Raw genomic sequence first — 15,066 nt, 5'->3', positions numbered from 1 at the left:
CAAAATTTGAATAGAAAATTAAAGAGTTAAATATGTTTTTCCTTCTATATTTAAATAAAAAATTATTTTTTATTTTTAATTAAAATGTTAGATTTTTAGCAATTGGTAATAAAGAAATTATTGGAATTAGAATAATAAAAAGATTTTAATATAAATTATGATATTAGAATATTTTATGTTAGATTCTTCGTTAATATGGACTATATAATATTATAATATATTTTACGTTGAAAATTTATTTGTTATAAAAAAATTAAAAGAACACTAATAAATACTTATCCTAATAATTTATTTATTAAAAGTATTCATGAATTCTAAAGTTTACTTATGATAAAAATTAATTTTATATTATAGTATATAGACGGAAAACATATTTAATTTAAAAAAATTAAATCAAAGTATGCATTAAATATTCGAAAATTGAAATACATAAAATTAACTTTAAACAATAAACTAAAAAAATGGGAAAAAGTCACGGAATAATTGAAAATTTTAGTTTTTTTTTTTTTTTTTGATTTGAGGTGGATAAGATGTCATCTACATTCAAATTATCATATGTTCTCAAATAACCATAATAGTGTTGTTGGATTGTCACTACAATATCTCGTTCAGATAAAGTGGTTTCTATTTGTAAAACCATGGATGATTAGGATCTAGCTAGCCTCACTCATTGTTTTTATTTTATTTCTCAAACTTTTCTCTCTTGGAGACATGAATGTGACTCCTACTTCTTACCCTAAATTTGGGGATTAGTGGGGTATAATTATGAACCCAAACATGAAAAAGCACAAAAAGCCCTTGAAAAATATGAGAGCTCATTATTATGTTTGACCACAACAATTATTTTAACAAGTTGAGAAAATCAAAGAGGTGGTGAAAGAGATGCAAGATATGAGTTTTGAAGGGTTAAAATAAAAATGATTCTGCATAAGCAAGGTAATAACTTTTTCTGATTCTGAGAGTGCTTGATTTGTTGTCGTGATGCTGCTTGTAATGGATTAGGCAAAAGATGACAAAGTGAGTTGTGGTTGGAAGAAAACTACAAGGACGGTTAAGACAAAGGCAAGAATATATAAATTAAGTGTGTGAATGTGAATTGAAATTACAGAGAAAAGCTAAGGCATGAAGTGAAAAATGGGGCAGTATCATACAGAGTGTCACAGATGATTGTTTGGGCATGTGGTGGTGCAACCCACCATTCAATTCATTGATTAAATGCAAGCACATGCTACACAATCCCACTTTTGCCTCTGGACCATCTGTGCTTCAATTCAAAACATAACATACATATATATATATATATATATAATAATGTTATAAAACTTCATTTCTAGATTAATTCGTTTCCACAAAAAAAAACATTTTATAAAAAGAAAATTGTTTATTTATCTATAAATTAATTTTATTTATAATACATCCTTGACCGAGCTAACCGAGTCTAGCACGTTCGTGCAGGCCGACCGACACACCTAAATCATTAATGCTCAAATCAATATCAGTAAAGCTAAACTATCATTAAGAACTAGGTAATACGTCCCTAAACGTGATCCACTATGCCTTCTAAAGGTACTTCCATTCGGCATCCACTTAAGATAGAGCGATCGAGATCTGAAGGAGTAGCGTTAAGCAAGGAGCAAACTGAAGTTTCAGTATGCTGTCCGATAAGAAGGAAGTAGACGAAATCAGCCAATGATTCTTTAGGTCTCATTCTCCTAACAGGAACAACATTAAGTATCCACATAACGACTCAATAATAGATTACATTAATTTTCCATCAACTTTTATTAAAATAGATTATAATATTTTATTCAAAAATAAATTTAATATTAATTTATTTTTTATAAAATGAGTTGCTTATTTTATAAGTATCTCACTAATATAATATAAATTAATTTTATTTTTAGTTGATCTAATATATCCAACAGATATAATAACATTTTACTCTGTTAAGCTAATGACTTGTTAAAATTAGTTATCTACTGCTATACCCAAATATGTCAATGAAATTATATGTATTAGAGTTCTCTGTTTGGAAACAAAATAGTCATTAACTTTCTGACTTCTAAGATATACATGCTTTTAGGGGTAAAAAAAATCTATATGATCAAAAACAATTTACCAAGTCTTTTGAATTTTAAAAAAATTTATAGCACCTTATATAATTTCTAATATACACAACGTTTATTTATATAATATGATTTAATATTTTATTTGTTGTATAATTTGTAATACACTTTTTCATGAAGTTTGGCAATTTTAACATAATTTTCTATGATAATCAATCTTTCAAGATCTTTCAAGGTTTTGAGTTACTTATTGAAACATTAACATGTCATATCTGACTTTGTTTTCGACTGAAAATTGTGTCCCCATTGAAGCCCAGTTGTGATCATCCATGGCCTTATCAAGATATAAATGTGAATATAAAGTGCCAATTGTGACATTCAGATATTCAGTTCCTTATTTTGTGTTACAATTTTGTCTCTCTTTTTATGGATTATATCAAATTAAATATTTGTCTTGTGTGTCACTCACAAGTACAGATATTGTTGCAATTATTTTAGTATCTACTTTGCTAAAAACAAAATATTTTAATACATTAAAGAACAAATCATAAAAAATAAATATGACATGGTACACATTAAAATTATACTTCATATTCAGAATAGCTATATTTATATTTTCTATATGGAAGCTGACAAAAAAATATGGAATATAATATTTTAAAGTATATTATTTTTTATAAGATACTACTTGGGCATTCTGTGTACACATAATAATAAAAAATAGTTAATATAACTAAAAATTCAGGTGACATAATAATTAGGTTTGATAACTAACTTATTTATTCCTGTGTTGACTTTTTTATAATTTTTTATTTATTTTGAATGTTTTATTGTCTTTTGTTAAATTTATTATGATGATACTATTATACGTGTTGTGTTGTTAGTATAATGATTTTGTTAACAATTATTTACACCGTGTACCATTATTATAATAATAATATTATTATTATTATCAATTTGATAAAAAGATATACCAAATTGAAATTTCTTTAAACAATGAGATGAAATTTGAAAAATAATTGTAACGATGGGAAAAAACTATTAAATTTAAAAATTATTATAATTAAAGATAGATGCCAAAAATATTAAAAAATAAAATCAGAACAAGATGTAAAAAGAATTACAGAATGAATACCCTTTCTTAATTGTTATCATTTATAATCTATAATTTATAATAAAGAGAAGTTCTCTTTGTAATTTTTAAAAAATATTTTTTATTCTATTTTATTGATTTCATTATTTAAAAAATAATTACATATAATAAATAATAACCATTTTTAAGTACTATGTAATTCTAATATTATAAAAATTAATAAAAATATTTATTCTATAATTACTATTTTATAATAAATTTTTTTAGTAATTATTATAATATCTAATTTTTAAATTTTATTATTATGATAAAAAAATGGAAACACATAAAATAGTATAATTTTGAATCCCTGATTTTAAAATGAGATGGTTTCTATATTTATTTCGCTCTTTGGCTCTTCTTTTACATAATCAATCACTTATTTCCCTCATTTGGTAATACATATATAAAACTTTTAAAAACTCACTTTTGTCTTAATATTGAAAAAAAGATGTAGTAAATAAATGGCAATAAGCCATTGTCCAAAAGAAATCAAAGAATTTTATTTTGGGCAAATTCTATCTGCACTCAACCTTTTCTAAGTTACAGCCTACACATTTTTAAATTTTCAGAATGATCTTCATTCCAAAAATGAAAATCTGGAATTGAAAAAATACATTTTCTGCGTAAATTTAAAATGGATTATTGGGTTCCAAAAATTAAAATTCGAAATAGAATTTGAAAAAAAATCAAAATTCCTTTTTAGAAAAATAATTTTGAATTGAAAAAAGATGTAGTAGATGGCAATAAGCCGTTGTCTAAAACAAAATCAAAGATTTGTTTTTGGAAAATTCTATCTGTACTCAACCTTTTCTAAATTACACCCTATTTTTAAAATGATCTTCATTCCAGAGATGAAAATCTGAAATTAGAAAAAATACATTTTTTTTTTAAAATTTGAAATAGATTATTTGGTTACAAAAATTAAAATCCGAAATAGAATTCAAAAATCAAAATTCCATTTTAAAAAATAATTTTAAAATGTAAAAAATGTCTTATGAAAAAAAAACCTAAAACTATATTTTGAAAAAAAAAATCTGGAATGCATTTTTAATCATATTCACTTTTTATTTGAGAACATTTTTATTATTTCACATAAAAAATTTAAGGACATTTATATTATTTCACATATAAAATCGAATATGATAAGGTGTCGGAAGTAATTGCCTTGTTTTTGTTTATGGGTACAGAGAGAAAAAACAACATCAATCCAATTTAAAAGCTCAATTCAACCATGACTATGGATTATAGGCTTTTTCTTCCTCTATCCATTTTTTTTTCTGTACTCTTATAGAATATGCAAATTTTAAAAATATCTTTATTTTAAATTGAGCAATATAGAAGTTTGTAAATTGCATTCTACAATTTAAAATTTAAAATTTTGGTACTGTATAAAAGATTTAAATAATACAATACAATCCAATTTTTTTTCTTTTTCATTGACTAATCTGAAACTATTTTTTTTTATGTAAACTTGTTCAATAACATGTTCGGAAACAATGTTCATCAACATAACCCTTGCATCTGGATTACAATTATGTGGATCTTTTGTGATATTTTATGATGCTTGTGTTGCATGTTTTCTTTACAACTCCAAAAGATAATGCATTATTTTATCTTTACAGTCAAATACTTGGCTCACTATTGCTTTTTCTTATCATTTTCTGTTTTTCATGAAAACATGTCTTTTCATTCTCTTTATCGGCAATAAGGAATTAATAAATGTGAATCATTTCAGGGATGGTTCAATTTGTATAAAAAAAATTCAAGTCAACTCACTTAATTGGACCCTGAGATCCCATCTAAAAGAACAAACCCCTGAAAAAAAAAACATCAACAAATCATCCTCATACAGACCAAAAAGTCAAGACACCAATCAAAAAAGGAGAAAAGCGTAGCATGAGACTTGACAGTGAACTCACGATCAAGCCTTTAATTGAACAAAGACAAAAACTTCTGAAACGTCAGTCACACCCATATTAAAAATTACATTGTTCATATGGTTCCACAACTCACTTGCCACTATACACATGTGCTTTCATTAATAATGTATGGTTTGTGATCTTTAGTTCAAATGTACCGGTCACTAGAATGAAAATATTTTACATCTTTACTTCCATCCCATTTTTCTCTATATATTTTTATTACATCATTTTCTTTTAAAATTAATACTTCTCATGAAAAAAAACAAAAAAGAGGAGATTAGACAAAATTTATGTGAGAAAAAAAACCCTCCTAAAAATAGCCTAAACATTCGGTAAATTCCCTATCTAGCACCATTTACACTTTTATTTCCCTAACTAGCACCCTTTTGTTTTTATTTCCCTATCTAGCACCCTTTGGTTTTTATTTCCCTATCTAGCACCCTTTTATTTTTTATTTCCCTATCTAGCACCATTTCAAAAATAAATTAATTTTTTTTTATAATTTTAATTTTGAATGCATTAAAAAATAAATATTTGTAATGTTTAAAATAGTTAGAAATATAATTAATGAATAAAGAAATGTATTTTTACAAAATAAAAATAAAAAACTAATAAATTTAAAATGTTCAGTTTAAAAATTATTTTTTTAAGAATGAATAAAATAAAAAAATTAAACTCTACAACAACATAAAAGTTGAATATATAAACATAAATTAGTATTTATTTTTATTATTATTGATGATGTAATTATGTTAATTTTAAGTAAAAAATACAGGACATAATTATAAAAAACAAAGTTAAATAAGGACTGATATGGACATAAAAGAACAACATGATCGGAAAAAAAATGTTCATATTGTCAAACACTAAGACACACATAAAGAATATGTCCCAATATTACTGGATTGTGCACTTCTTGTCATTAATTATGTTTCATTTCATACAAACTATTTAATGTACCATTGAAGAAAATATTAAATGAATTATCATCTTTCATTTATTTTCATTTTTATGATCAACATATACTTATTTAGCATCGCCTTATATCTCTTATATTTATCTTATTTGGATTTATTTTTATATCTTTTATCTTTATCTTAATTTGTTTTGCCTTTATTTTATATCTTTTATGTTTTTAGTTATTATTTTTTTTCTACCATTATTTTTTTTTTATTGTTGCTGTTTTTAGTTTCTAGACTTTTTTTTTTCATTTTTTGCTTCTTATTTTTTTAAACATTAAGTGTAACATTTGCATTAGTTTTTTTTTTATGATTTTCCATTTAGGGTAGACACTTCAATATTACTTGTGTATCCACTATTAATTAATACTAATTGACTTTGATTTTTTTGTAATTATGTCATGTATTTTTTTGTAATTATGTCAATAATAATAAAAATAAATAGTAATTTATGTTTATAGATTCAACTTTGTAGGGTTTAATTTTTTATTTTCTTCATTCTTAAAAAAATTAATTTTAAACTAAACATTTTAATTTAATTTATTTTATTTTATAAAAACTCATTTGTTTATTCATTAATTATATTTCTAACTATTTTAAACATTAAAAATATTTATTTTTTAATGCATTCAAAATTAAAATTATCAAAAAATAAATAAATTATTATTTATTGATTTATTTTTGAAATGGTGCTAGATAGGGAAATAAAAAATAAAAGAGTGCTAGATAGGGAAATAAAAACAAAAGGGTGTTAGATAGGGAAATAAAAACAAAAGGGTGCTAATTAGGGAAATAAAAGTCTAAATGGTGCTAGATAGAGAATTTACCCTAAACATTCAGAATTTAAATTAAAAAAAAAAAGGTAGAATTTTTTTTTTTTATGGATAACTTCCATAAGACAACAAGAAAAATCATTGAATCTCAACCAATCATATTAATTATCGTTTAAACAGTGATAATAAAATTACATGTGATAATAAAATTACATAATATTAATGGATGTCATTATCATTATTTTTTTTAATTATTAAAAAATCATTTTATTAACTTTCACTTTATCTTTAAAAAGATATCTTATTTCAGTTTAAAAAAAAAATTAAATTAGTTGATCATCTTTTCTTATTAGCCATTGCGACTAATAGAAATGTGAACATATAGAAACCGTGTCAATTGAAATGTTGGAAGTTGAATTCTCTATCGGACTTCTCTCCTGTGATTGTCTCTTCGAAATATACTGAATTTGATGTTTTAAAATATTTTAAAAAAATTAATATATCAAAATAATATATTTTAAAAACATAATAAATGGACAAACCATAGACTTGATCAATAGAAAATTTAGACTGACAATTTTGTAGGAAAGGGTTTCAAGAATGCTGTGCTAAAAATTGGCTGCTATAAAAGTGTGGTAAATGATTCATCCAATGTGTTCATGTATGATTTTCTTATAGCTTATAAAATCACACTTGTAAGGTGACCAACTTAGAATGGAAAAAAATCAATTTCAGAATAACTAATTTAAAAGTGAAAAAAATAATTTCGGTGTAATCATCTGTATATTTATGTAATTTAAAACAAATTTTTAGATCGTATAATTTGAAAATATATTTTAAATTATATAATTATAAATATTAAAATAATAATTTTATATTATATAATTCAAAATATAATATTCAGAATTTTTTATCACTGAATCTAAAGTTTTATGGACAAAATATTATGTAAGGAACTATCATGGAAATATAGGAATAAAGAACTTTTTTTTAATTGAAAGTAGATATTTAAGTCCAATCCACCTATTTAATAAAGGATGTAAAACAAAATTATGCAATTGTTATGCACCCAATATTTTTTAACCTACACCCAATGTCTTTTCTGAGATGATAAAAATTTCCCTTTTAGTTTTTAAATAAAAGTAGGGATACAAGACAAAATGTATTATGTTATGAATTTGGATTTCTATAATACATTTTTTTAATTTAAATTTTTGGAATATATTTATGGATTGGTACTTTGAAAACACTTTTCTGATTTTTTTTTTTGTTTTCTGAATATTTTTTTCAGAATATATTTTTGAATTTTTTCTAGAATTTTATTTTTGGAATGTAAAAATCTTTTCAGCATTTCTTTTTTCGGAATGTTTTTTTCAATTCCAAATTTCCAATTCTTGAATGATGTGCAGGTTCAAAATCATTGAGTGCAGGAAGCAATTGCCATAAAATTAAACACATATGAGAGCTATTTTAGGCTTAAAGGACCCAAAAATGTAATGAATTTGGCTAAACCTATGATGAATAGTCATCATTCAATGACACGGTGAATTAACCTAAACCAAATGGCAAATAAAACTTAAAAATAAGTTTACTATACATCTAGATCAGAACAGAATCTGAGTTAGTTTTGATTATATTGGTTTTTATCTTTAAAGAAAAAATGTATACTTATTTTCATGAGTATGAAATTTGTGTTATCTTCATTCGATAGTAGATATATCCATACATTGTCTCAAATATTAATTAAGTAATTTTTTTTTAAAAAAAAAGCACTGCAAAAGAACATGGTATTATAAAAAAAATCAACCATAAGGGCACACATTTTGTTTTCTTAATTGCATAAACGTCAAGTAATTATAAAGGACTAAACAATTACACATAATTAAAATTTTATGACAATAACAAAAATCTAGTAGCTTTGCTAATGGGACTGGGAAAATATCTCAAATATTTGAGGGAAAATAACTTATGGTCTTGGGTAGAAGGTGATGTTGTAGTCTCTTATATGAGTTTGTTTGTGACTAATTGGTATCAAATCTCCCTTATGAATCCCTCTCAAAAGACCTCAAATATTTTAGTAAACTTGGAAGATATTAAATGAGTTGAAAAAAAAAGAAAATTTGTGTAGTGAAAGAATAATTTTTAAATAAAACAAACTAAGAACCAAAGAGAAAAGAGAAGATAAGTATTTTTGAAGTCACCTAATAGATTAAAGGTTTAGATGATTGAATACTCAAAATCGATAGTTAAACATTTTTATATTAACAACAATAAAAATATTAAAAATGAGCATAAATGATCAAATGTATACTCTATAAATGATTTAATTCAATAAAATTGAGGTTTATGTTGAGCAAAAGTACACAAAGGAAAAAAAAGTGTAATCAAGATTATGATAAGAGAAAAAATACCTTGGGATTTGAGTGAACTTGGTAGAAATTCTCGTTTGAGAGAAAAATTTGTGTAAAAAAGAGAAAGATTCTTCAAATGAAACAACACCAAAAGACCAAAAAGAATGGTGAAAGGTTACCTAATAAACTAAAAGTAATTTAGTAATTTAAAATGAGGATAGAGCAACTTTTTTTGTCTTTGAGGCATGGACATGCGTGAGGAGGGAGAGGGAGTCATGAGAAACGGAGGGCAACGATGGGGTGGCCGAGAAGCTTGAACTGCACAATGGCAAGGAGGTACACGTAGCAATCACAGATACCACAAGTCAGGGTCTAATGCAACAACTTTTTTCTTCTCAAATTTCCCACATGGTCTCGGTGAGAAGGACATGATCAAGGTTTTTCAGAAGTGGGCAAGAGTGAAGGAAGTGTTTATTTCACGAAGGTTAAACAAGTGGGGGAGGAGATTCGGGTTCGTCAGATTTTTTAAGGTTGGGAATGTAGGACGACTTGAGAATGAGCTTGACCAAATCTACATAGGAAACATGAAGCTCTATGCAAATGTCCCGAGGTATCGAAGAGCTGAGCTAGAACATGGCAGGGAGCTGCAAAGGGAAAGTACGAAACAACATTCAGTGGGTTCTAGAGAGACTAGGAGGCAGGGTTTGGAGGGACTGGAGGCTAATGGGAGGCTGGGAAGAAGGGAGGTTTGGGTGGAAAAAAAAAGGGGAAGAAGTCGTTTGCGGACATAATCAAGGGAGGTACTCAACACCAATGGAAAGGTCCAAGCATAACGACCTACCAACAAGCTCTACCGTGGATGGTGAGTAGTGCTATTGGCCAGTTCAATACAGAGTTGGATTTTGATAAACTAGAAGAGGAGTTTGTGAAAGGTGGTATGGACATGATCAAGCTGAGATATATGGGAGATAATCTAGCCATGCTTACGCCAAGAGAAGGGGAAAACATGGAGGCACTGATCAATCTTAACAAGGAGTGGTTTGAGGGAGTCTTCGATAACATTGAACTGTGGTCTGAGAATCATGTAGCGGGCCATAAACTGGTTTGGGTTAGGTGCTATGGTCTACCTCTTTCTCTGTAGAATATGGATTGTTTTTCCAAAGTGGTAGGAGAAATAACAACTTTGGTATCCATTGATAAAGCCACGCTGGTTTGGGAAAACCTCCAATATGCCAGACTTCAGGTTAGGATCCAGAATAACCGTAATGCTAAGATGACGAAAGGTATGAAGATAAACAACCAAATCTTCAGTATCTATATCGAAGAGGAAATGCCAAGCAAATCTGAAAACCTGTGTAAGTGTAAGTATAATGGCTATGGCTCTTCCGACAGTGTATCCTTGTCGGAAACACATGTAGAATATACAGGGTGTTCTGTGAATAGCTGTGAGGAGGAGGAGGGGCAGCGGGAAGGAGATTTTAATCGGACAAAGGGAGAGGTGAACGGAGGAGAGGCGGTGGTAGGAGGAGACCGGGCTACAGAAACGACAAAAATTTCGATAAGCGAGGGGTCTGCGACAAAGGGTACGCAAAAGCAGAGGAAAGATGGAAAGTGTTACACGTATAAGGAAATGGAGGTTCAGAAAATATCAGTTGAACCTGTCATCGTCAACTCACCTAGTTGTGCAGTTGGTGATTCGGTCTGCCATAGTCGTGTTGTTGGTGATTCGGTCTGCCAAAGCCGTGCTATACATGATGACCTGGCTAAGCTAGTGGTGGAGGTAGAGCATAGTAATTCCCCTTGCAAATCCAGTTTTGGGTTGGGCCAAGAGAGTAAGCAGAAGGCCCATTGTGGGGTAAACGAAGTGTCAAAACCAGCCCAAGAGGAAGTGGTAACAGGGGAATTTGAGCACGTGTGTGAGACGTTTTTAAACGACGTATGCTTCAAAAACCAAATAGAAGGTGAGGTGCTATGGGAGCTTCAAGAAGGAAGCAAGGTAGGGAAATTGTCGAAGGAATCCAGAAATGATATCGCAGATGGAGGAAGGAGAAACAAATCCCCATCTAGTAGAAGTAAGACGAAAGGTTTATGGGAATTGGGAGAGCCAAGTACCCATCCTAGACGCTCGATGAGGATAAGCGAAAGGTTATCACGGGTAAGGAACTCCCCTTCTTGCATAAAAAGAACCTGCACATTATCTCTTTCTGATGGAGATATACTTAACTGTAATGATCGTCTCCGAGAAGAGGATTGGTTGGAGGAACCAGCAGTGTTATGGGAGGTAGGGAAAATGTTGGTATTGGTTGTCGTGAGATTGAAACAGAGGTTATCAAAGAATACCATAATATGGAATTGAGGGATGTGGAATGTAAGCAGAGGTTCGAACAGGGGAATAAACCGGGTTCTCCATGTTGATAATTAATTTGAATATAAGAGGGATGGGGGGAGATACTTGAGACAGATCATCACTAGTGAGGGGGTAGAATTTGTTTGCATACAAGAAACTAAAACTACGGTTTTCTCAGATGCTAGATGTTATGCCTTATGGGGGAATAATAATGTTGGGTGGATACACAATGAAGGGGAAAATGGAGGTGGTAGTCTGCTGTCCATGTGGAACAAAGAAGTGTTTGGTTATGAGAGTCATATGATGGGGAAGGGGTTCATTGCCATATCTGGGCAACATCTAAAACTATCTCACACATGAGTTATAGTCAATGTTTATGCAATGTGTACACTGAAAGATAAGGAGAGTCTCTGGGAAGAGCTGACCAACATAAAAGAGGCATCACAGAATCCGGTATGGTGCGTATGTGGGGACTTCAATGCCGTAAGATCTAGAAGTGAAAGAAAAGGTGTAAGCAGCAGTCACAGCCAATCTAGGGAGATCTCTGGGTTTAATCAGTTCATAGAAAGGAATCTGTTGCTGGACTTGCCTCTAGTAGGTAAAAAATATACGTGGTTTAAGGCAAATGGGTCGGCGAAGAGCAGGTTGGATATAGTTCTTGTTTCTGAAGAGTGGCTACAATTATGGCCAATGTGCAAGCAATATGTCTAGCGGAGGGAGGTATCTGATCATTGTGCCTTGGTGGTGAAGTCGCTGGATAAAGACTGGGGTCCCAAGCCGTTTAGGACTATTGATGCCTGGCACATGGAAAGGGGTTTTAATGGGATGGTAAAGGAAAAGTGGCAATCTTATGTTGTGCAGGGAAACGAATTAACGAAACTCAAGGATAAAATGAAAATGCTAAAGGGGGACCTGAAAGTGTGGAATAGAGATGTGTTTGGAAATCTGCACATTATCAAGAAGAACAAGGGTGTTGAGGTTGGGGGTCAGTGGAGCGAGGAGCCATGTATGGTTCGAATAGAAGAGAAAAAGTTGTTTGAGAACAGATTCAAAGCAACAAAAGATCTTGGGGTGAGACTTGATGCGGTGGAATTTAAAATGTTGACCCTGGAGGAAAATATATCTCTTATATCTCAGTTTTCAGAGGAGGAGATCAAGGAAGCAGTGTGTCAATGTGAAGGATCAAAGAGCCCTGGCCCAGACGGGTTTAACTTCACCTTCATTAAAAAAAGTTGGGACTTTATAAAAGAAGAGTTTGTTCAGGCCCTGGTCTTGTTCCATGAAACAGGCATTATCCCGAAGGGATGCAATGCTTCATTCATAGCGTTAGTACCAAAAGTAAGAGACCCCTCGAAGTTAGAGCAGTATAGACCCGTATCTCTAGTGGGGGCTATATACAAAGTCATTTCAAAGGTGTTGGCGGGCAGAATAAAGAAAGTGCTAACCTCAGTCATTAATGACAGCCAATCAGCATTCCTAAAGGACAGAGGGATGCTTGATAGTGTGCTTATGACAAATGAAGTGGTAGAGGATCTTAGAAGGAGAGGGAGGTCTGGGTTGTGCTTGAAGGTGGACTTTGAAAAAGCATATGATTCGGTAAGGTGGGAATTCTTGTATGATATGCTCCATAGGATGGGCTTCCATAGTAAATGGATTATGTGGATGCGAGGATGTCTAGAATCGGCTACAATTTTTGTGTTAGTTAATGGGAGTCCTACAGAGGAGTTTAAACCATCAAGAGGCTTGAGGCAGGGTGACCCCCTTGCCCCTTTCCTCTTCATCGTGGTGGCCGAAGGATTGGCAGGATTAGTAAGGCAAGCCAAAAAGGCCGACTTGTTTTCAGGTATCAAGATTGGAAGAGAGGAGGTAGAGCTCTGTATACTGCAATTTGCAGATGACACCTTGTTCTTATGTGAGGAGTCTCATAGGAATGTGGTAACTATTAAGGCAATCCTAAGGGGGTTTAAGCTAGCATCAGGTCTAAAGATCAATTTTCACAAGTCCAAGATTGCAGGAGTAAATGTTGAAAGAAATGCTATGGTGTGCTATGCAAAGACGTTGAACTGCACCCAGATGGGAGTCCCTTTTAAGTACTTGGGTTTGGAAGTGGGAGGGAACCCAAGGAGGAAAAAATTCTGGGAGCCTGTGCTAAGTAAGCTAAAAGCCAGACTCAATGTATGGAAAGGAAGATTCCTATCTATGGCAGGAAGGATTTGTCTTATTAAATCAGTGTTAAACGCTATACCTCTGTTCTACCTCTCTCTGTATAAAGTGTCAGTCTGTGTGTGCAATAGTATAATCAGTCTACAACGGAGATTTCTTTGGGCATGGGGTAAGGAAAAGAGGTCGATCTCATGGGTAAGTTGGGAGGTCTTGTGTAAACCTAAAGAGGAGGGTGGTTTGGGAATCAGAGATATAAGAAAATTCAACTATGCACTCCTGGCTAAGTGGAGATGGCGTCTAATTTCCGAAGAGAAAGGGAGATGAAAGGAACTATTGAGATCAAAGTATGGTACAAATATGGATTGCCAGCAAGCACCAATAAAACTCCACTCTTGGTGGTGGAGAGACTTAACAAAAGTCTGTACAGAGGGAGAGGGAGAAGGAGTGGGCTGGTTTCAACAACAAGTAATCTGGAAAGTAGGATGTGGTGATAAAGCAAGATTCTGGGAGGATGCGTGAGCTGGTAGTAGTAGTCTAAAAACTCTGTTTCCCAGACTATTTATGCTATCCCTCAATCAGAACCAAAAGGTGGAAGAAGTTGGTGTATGGTTAGATTCGGAATGGAGATGGAACCTTAGTTGGAGGAGAGCTAGATTTGAGTGGGAAGCCTTGTTGGAAACCGATCTGAATATGCACTTATCACATACTACTTTGGCAAGGGAGCAGAGAGATGAACAAGTATGGGGATGTGAGGATTCAAGACTATTTTCGGTAAATTCTGCATATATGTGTCTAGCTACGCATGACAGAGGACGACAGCAGGAAGTGTTTAAGTACCTATGGAGAATTAAAGCTTTCCCCAATGTAATAACCACAACATGGAGGGTGCTTGTAGGAAGGATTCCTACAAGGGTAAGTCTGAGTATGAAAGGGGTGAGCACAAACATAACCTTATGTGCTTTGTGTCAGGATAAGGAGGAATCATGTCAGCACGTATTCATAGAATGTGTTGTTGCACAGAGAGTGTGGTCCTTATGTTTTAGATGGATAGGCATTGCGTTTGTACAACATCACGATATTTTGACTCACTTCGAAAACTTCAGCTTATCCCAACTTAGCAGCAGGCAGAATCTTGTTTGGAAAGGGGTCTGGGCCACCATAGTGAGATGCATTTGGGAGCAAAGGAATGCCATAGTGTTTAAACAAGGAGTAGTAGACGTGGAGGAGATCCTTCAAATGGCGCAACTCAAGTCTTGGCTGTGGTTAAAGCATAAAGGTCAATTCTTTAGTCACTCATTTGCAGAGTGGGTATTGAATCCCTTATTATGTATTAGAAGCTACAAGCAGTAA

General features: G+C 31.2%; 1 protein-coding gene across 1 annotated transcript; it reads left to right on the top strand.

Annotated features, from left to right (window-relative positions):
• The first annotated feature begins 11,934 nt into the window (after positions 1-11,934).
• Positions 11,935-15,066, top strand: LOC150023230 (uncharacterized). The gene is made up of 3 exons (XM_090297769.1): positions 11,935-12,147; positions 12,265-13,728; positions 14,296-15,066. The coding sequence occupies exons 1-3, from the start codon at positions 11,935-11,937 to the stop codon at positions 15,064-15,066; spliced, it is 2,448 nt and encodes an 815-aa protein (XP_090153895.1).

This window comes from Phaseolus vulgaris, chromosome 11 (genome assembly GCF_051622355.1).
Source record: "Phaseolus vulgaris cultivar YP4 chromosome 11, ASM5162235v1, whole genome shotgun sequence".
Classification (NCBI taxonomy): Eukaryota; Viridiplantae; Streptophyta; class Magnoliopsida; order Fabales; family Fabaceae; genus Phaseolus; species Phaseolus vulgaris.
Note: the sequence above shows the minus strand (reverse complement) of the source record. Positions and strands in the feature narration are given on the sequence as shown.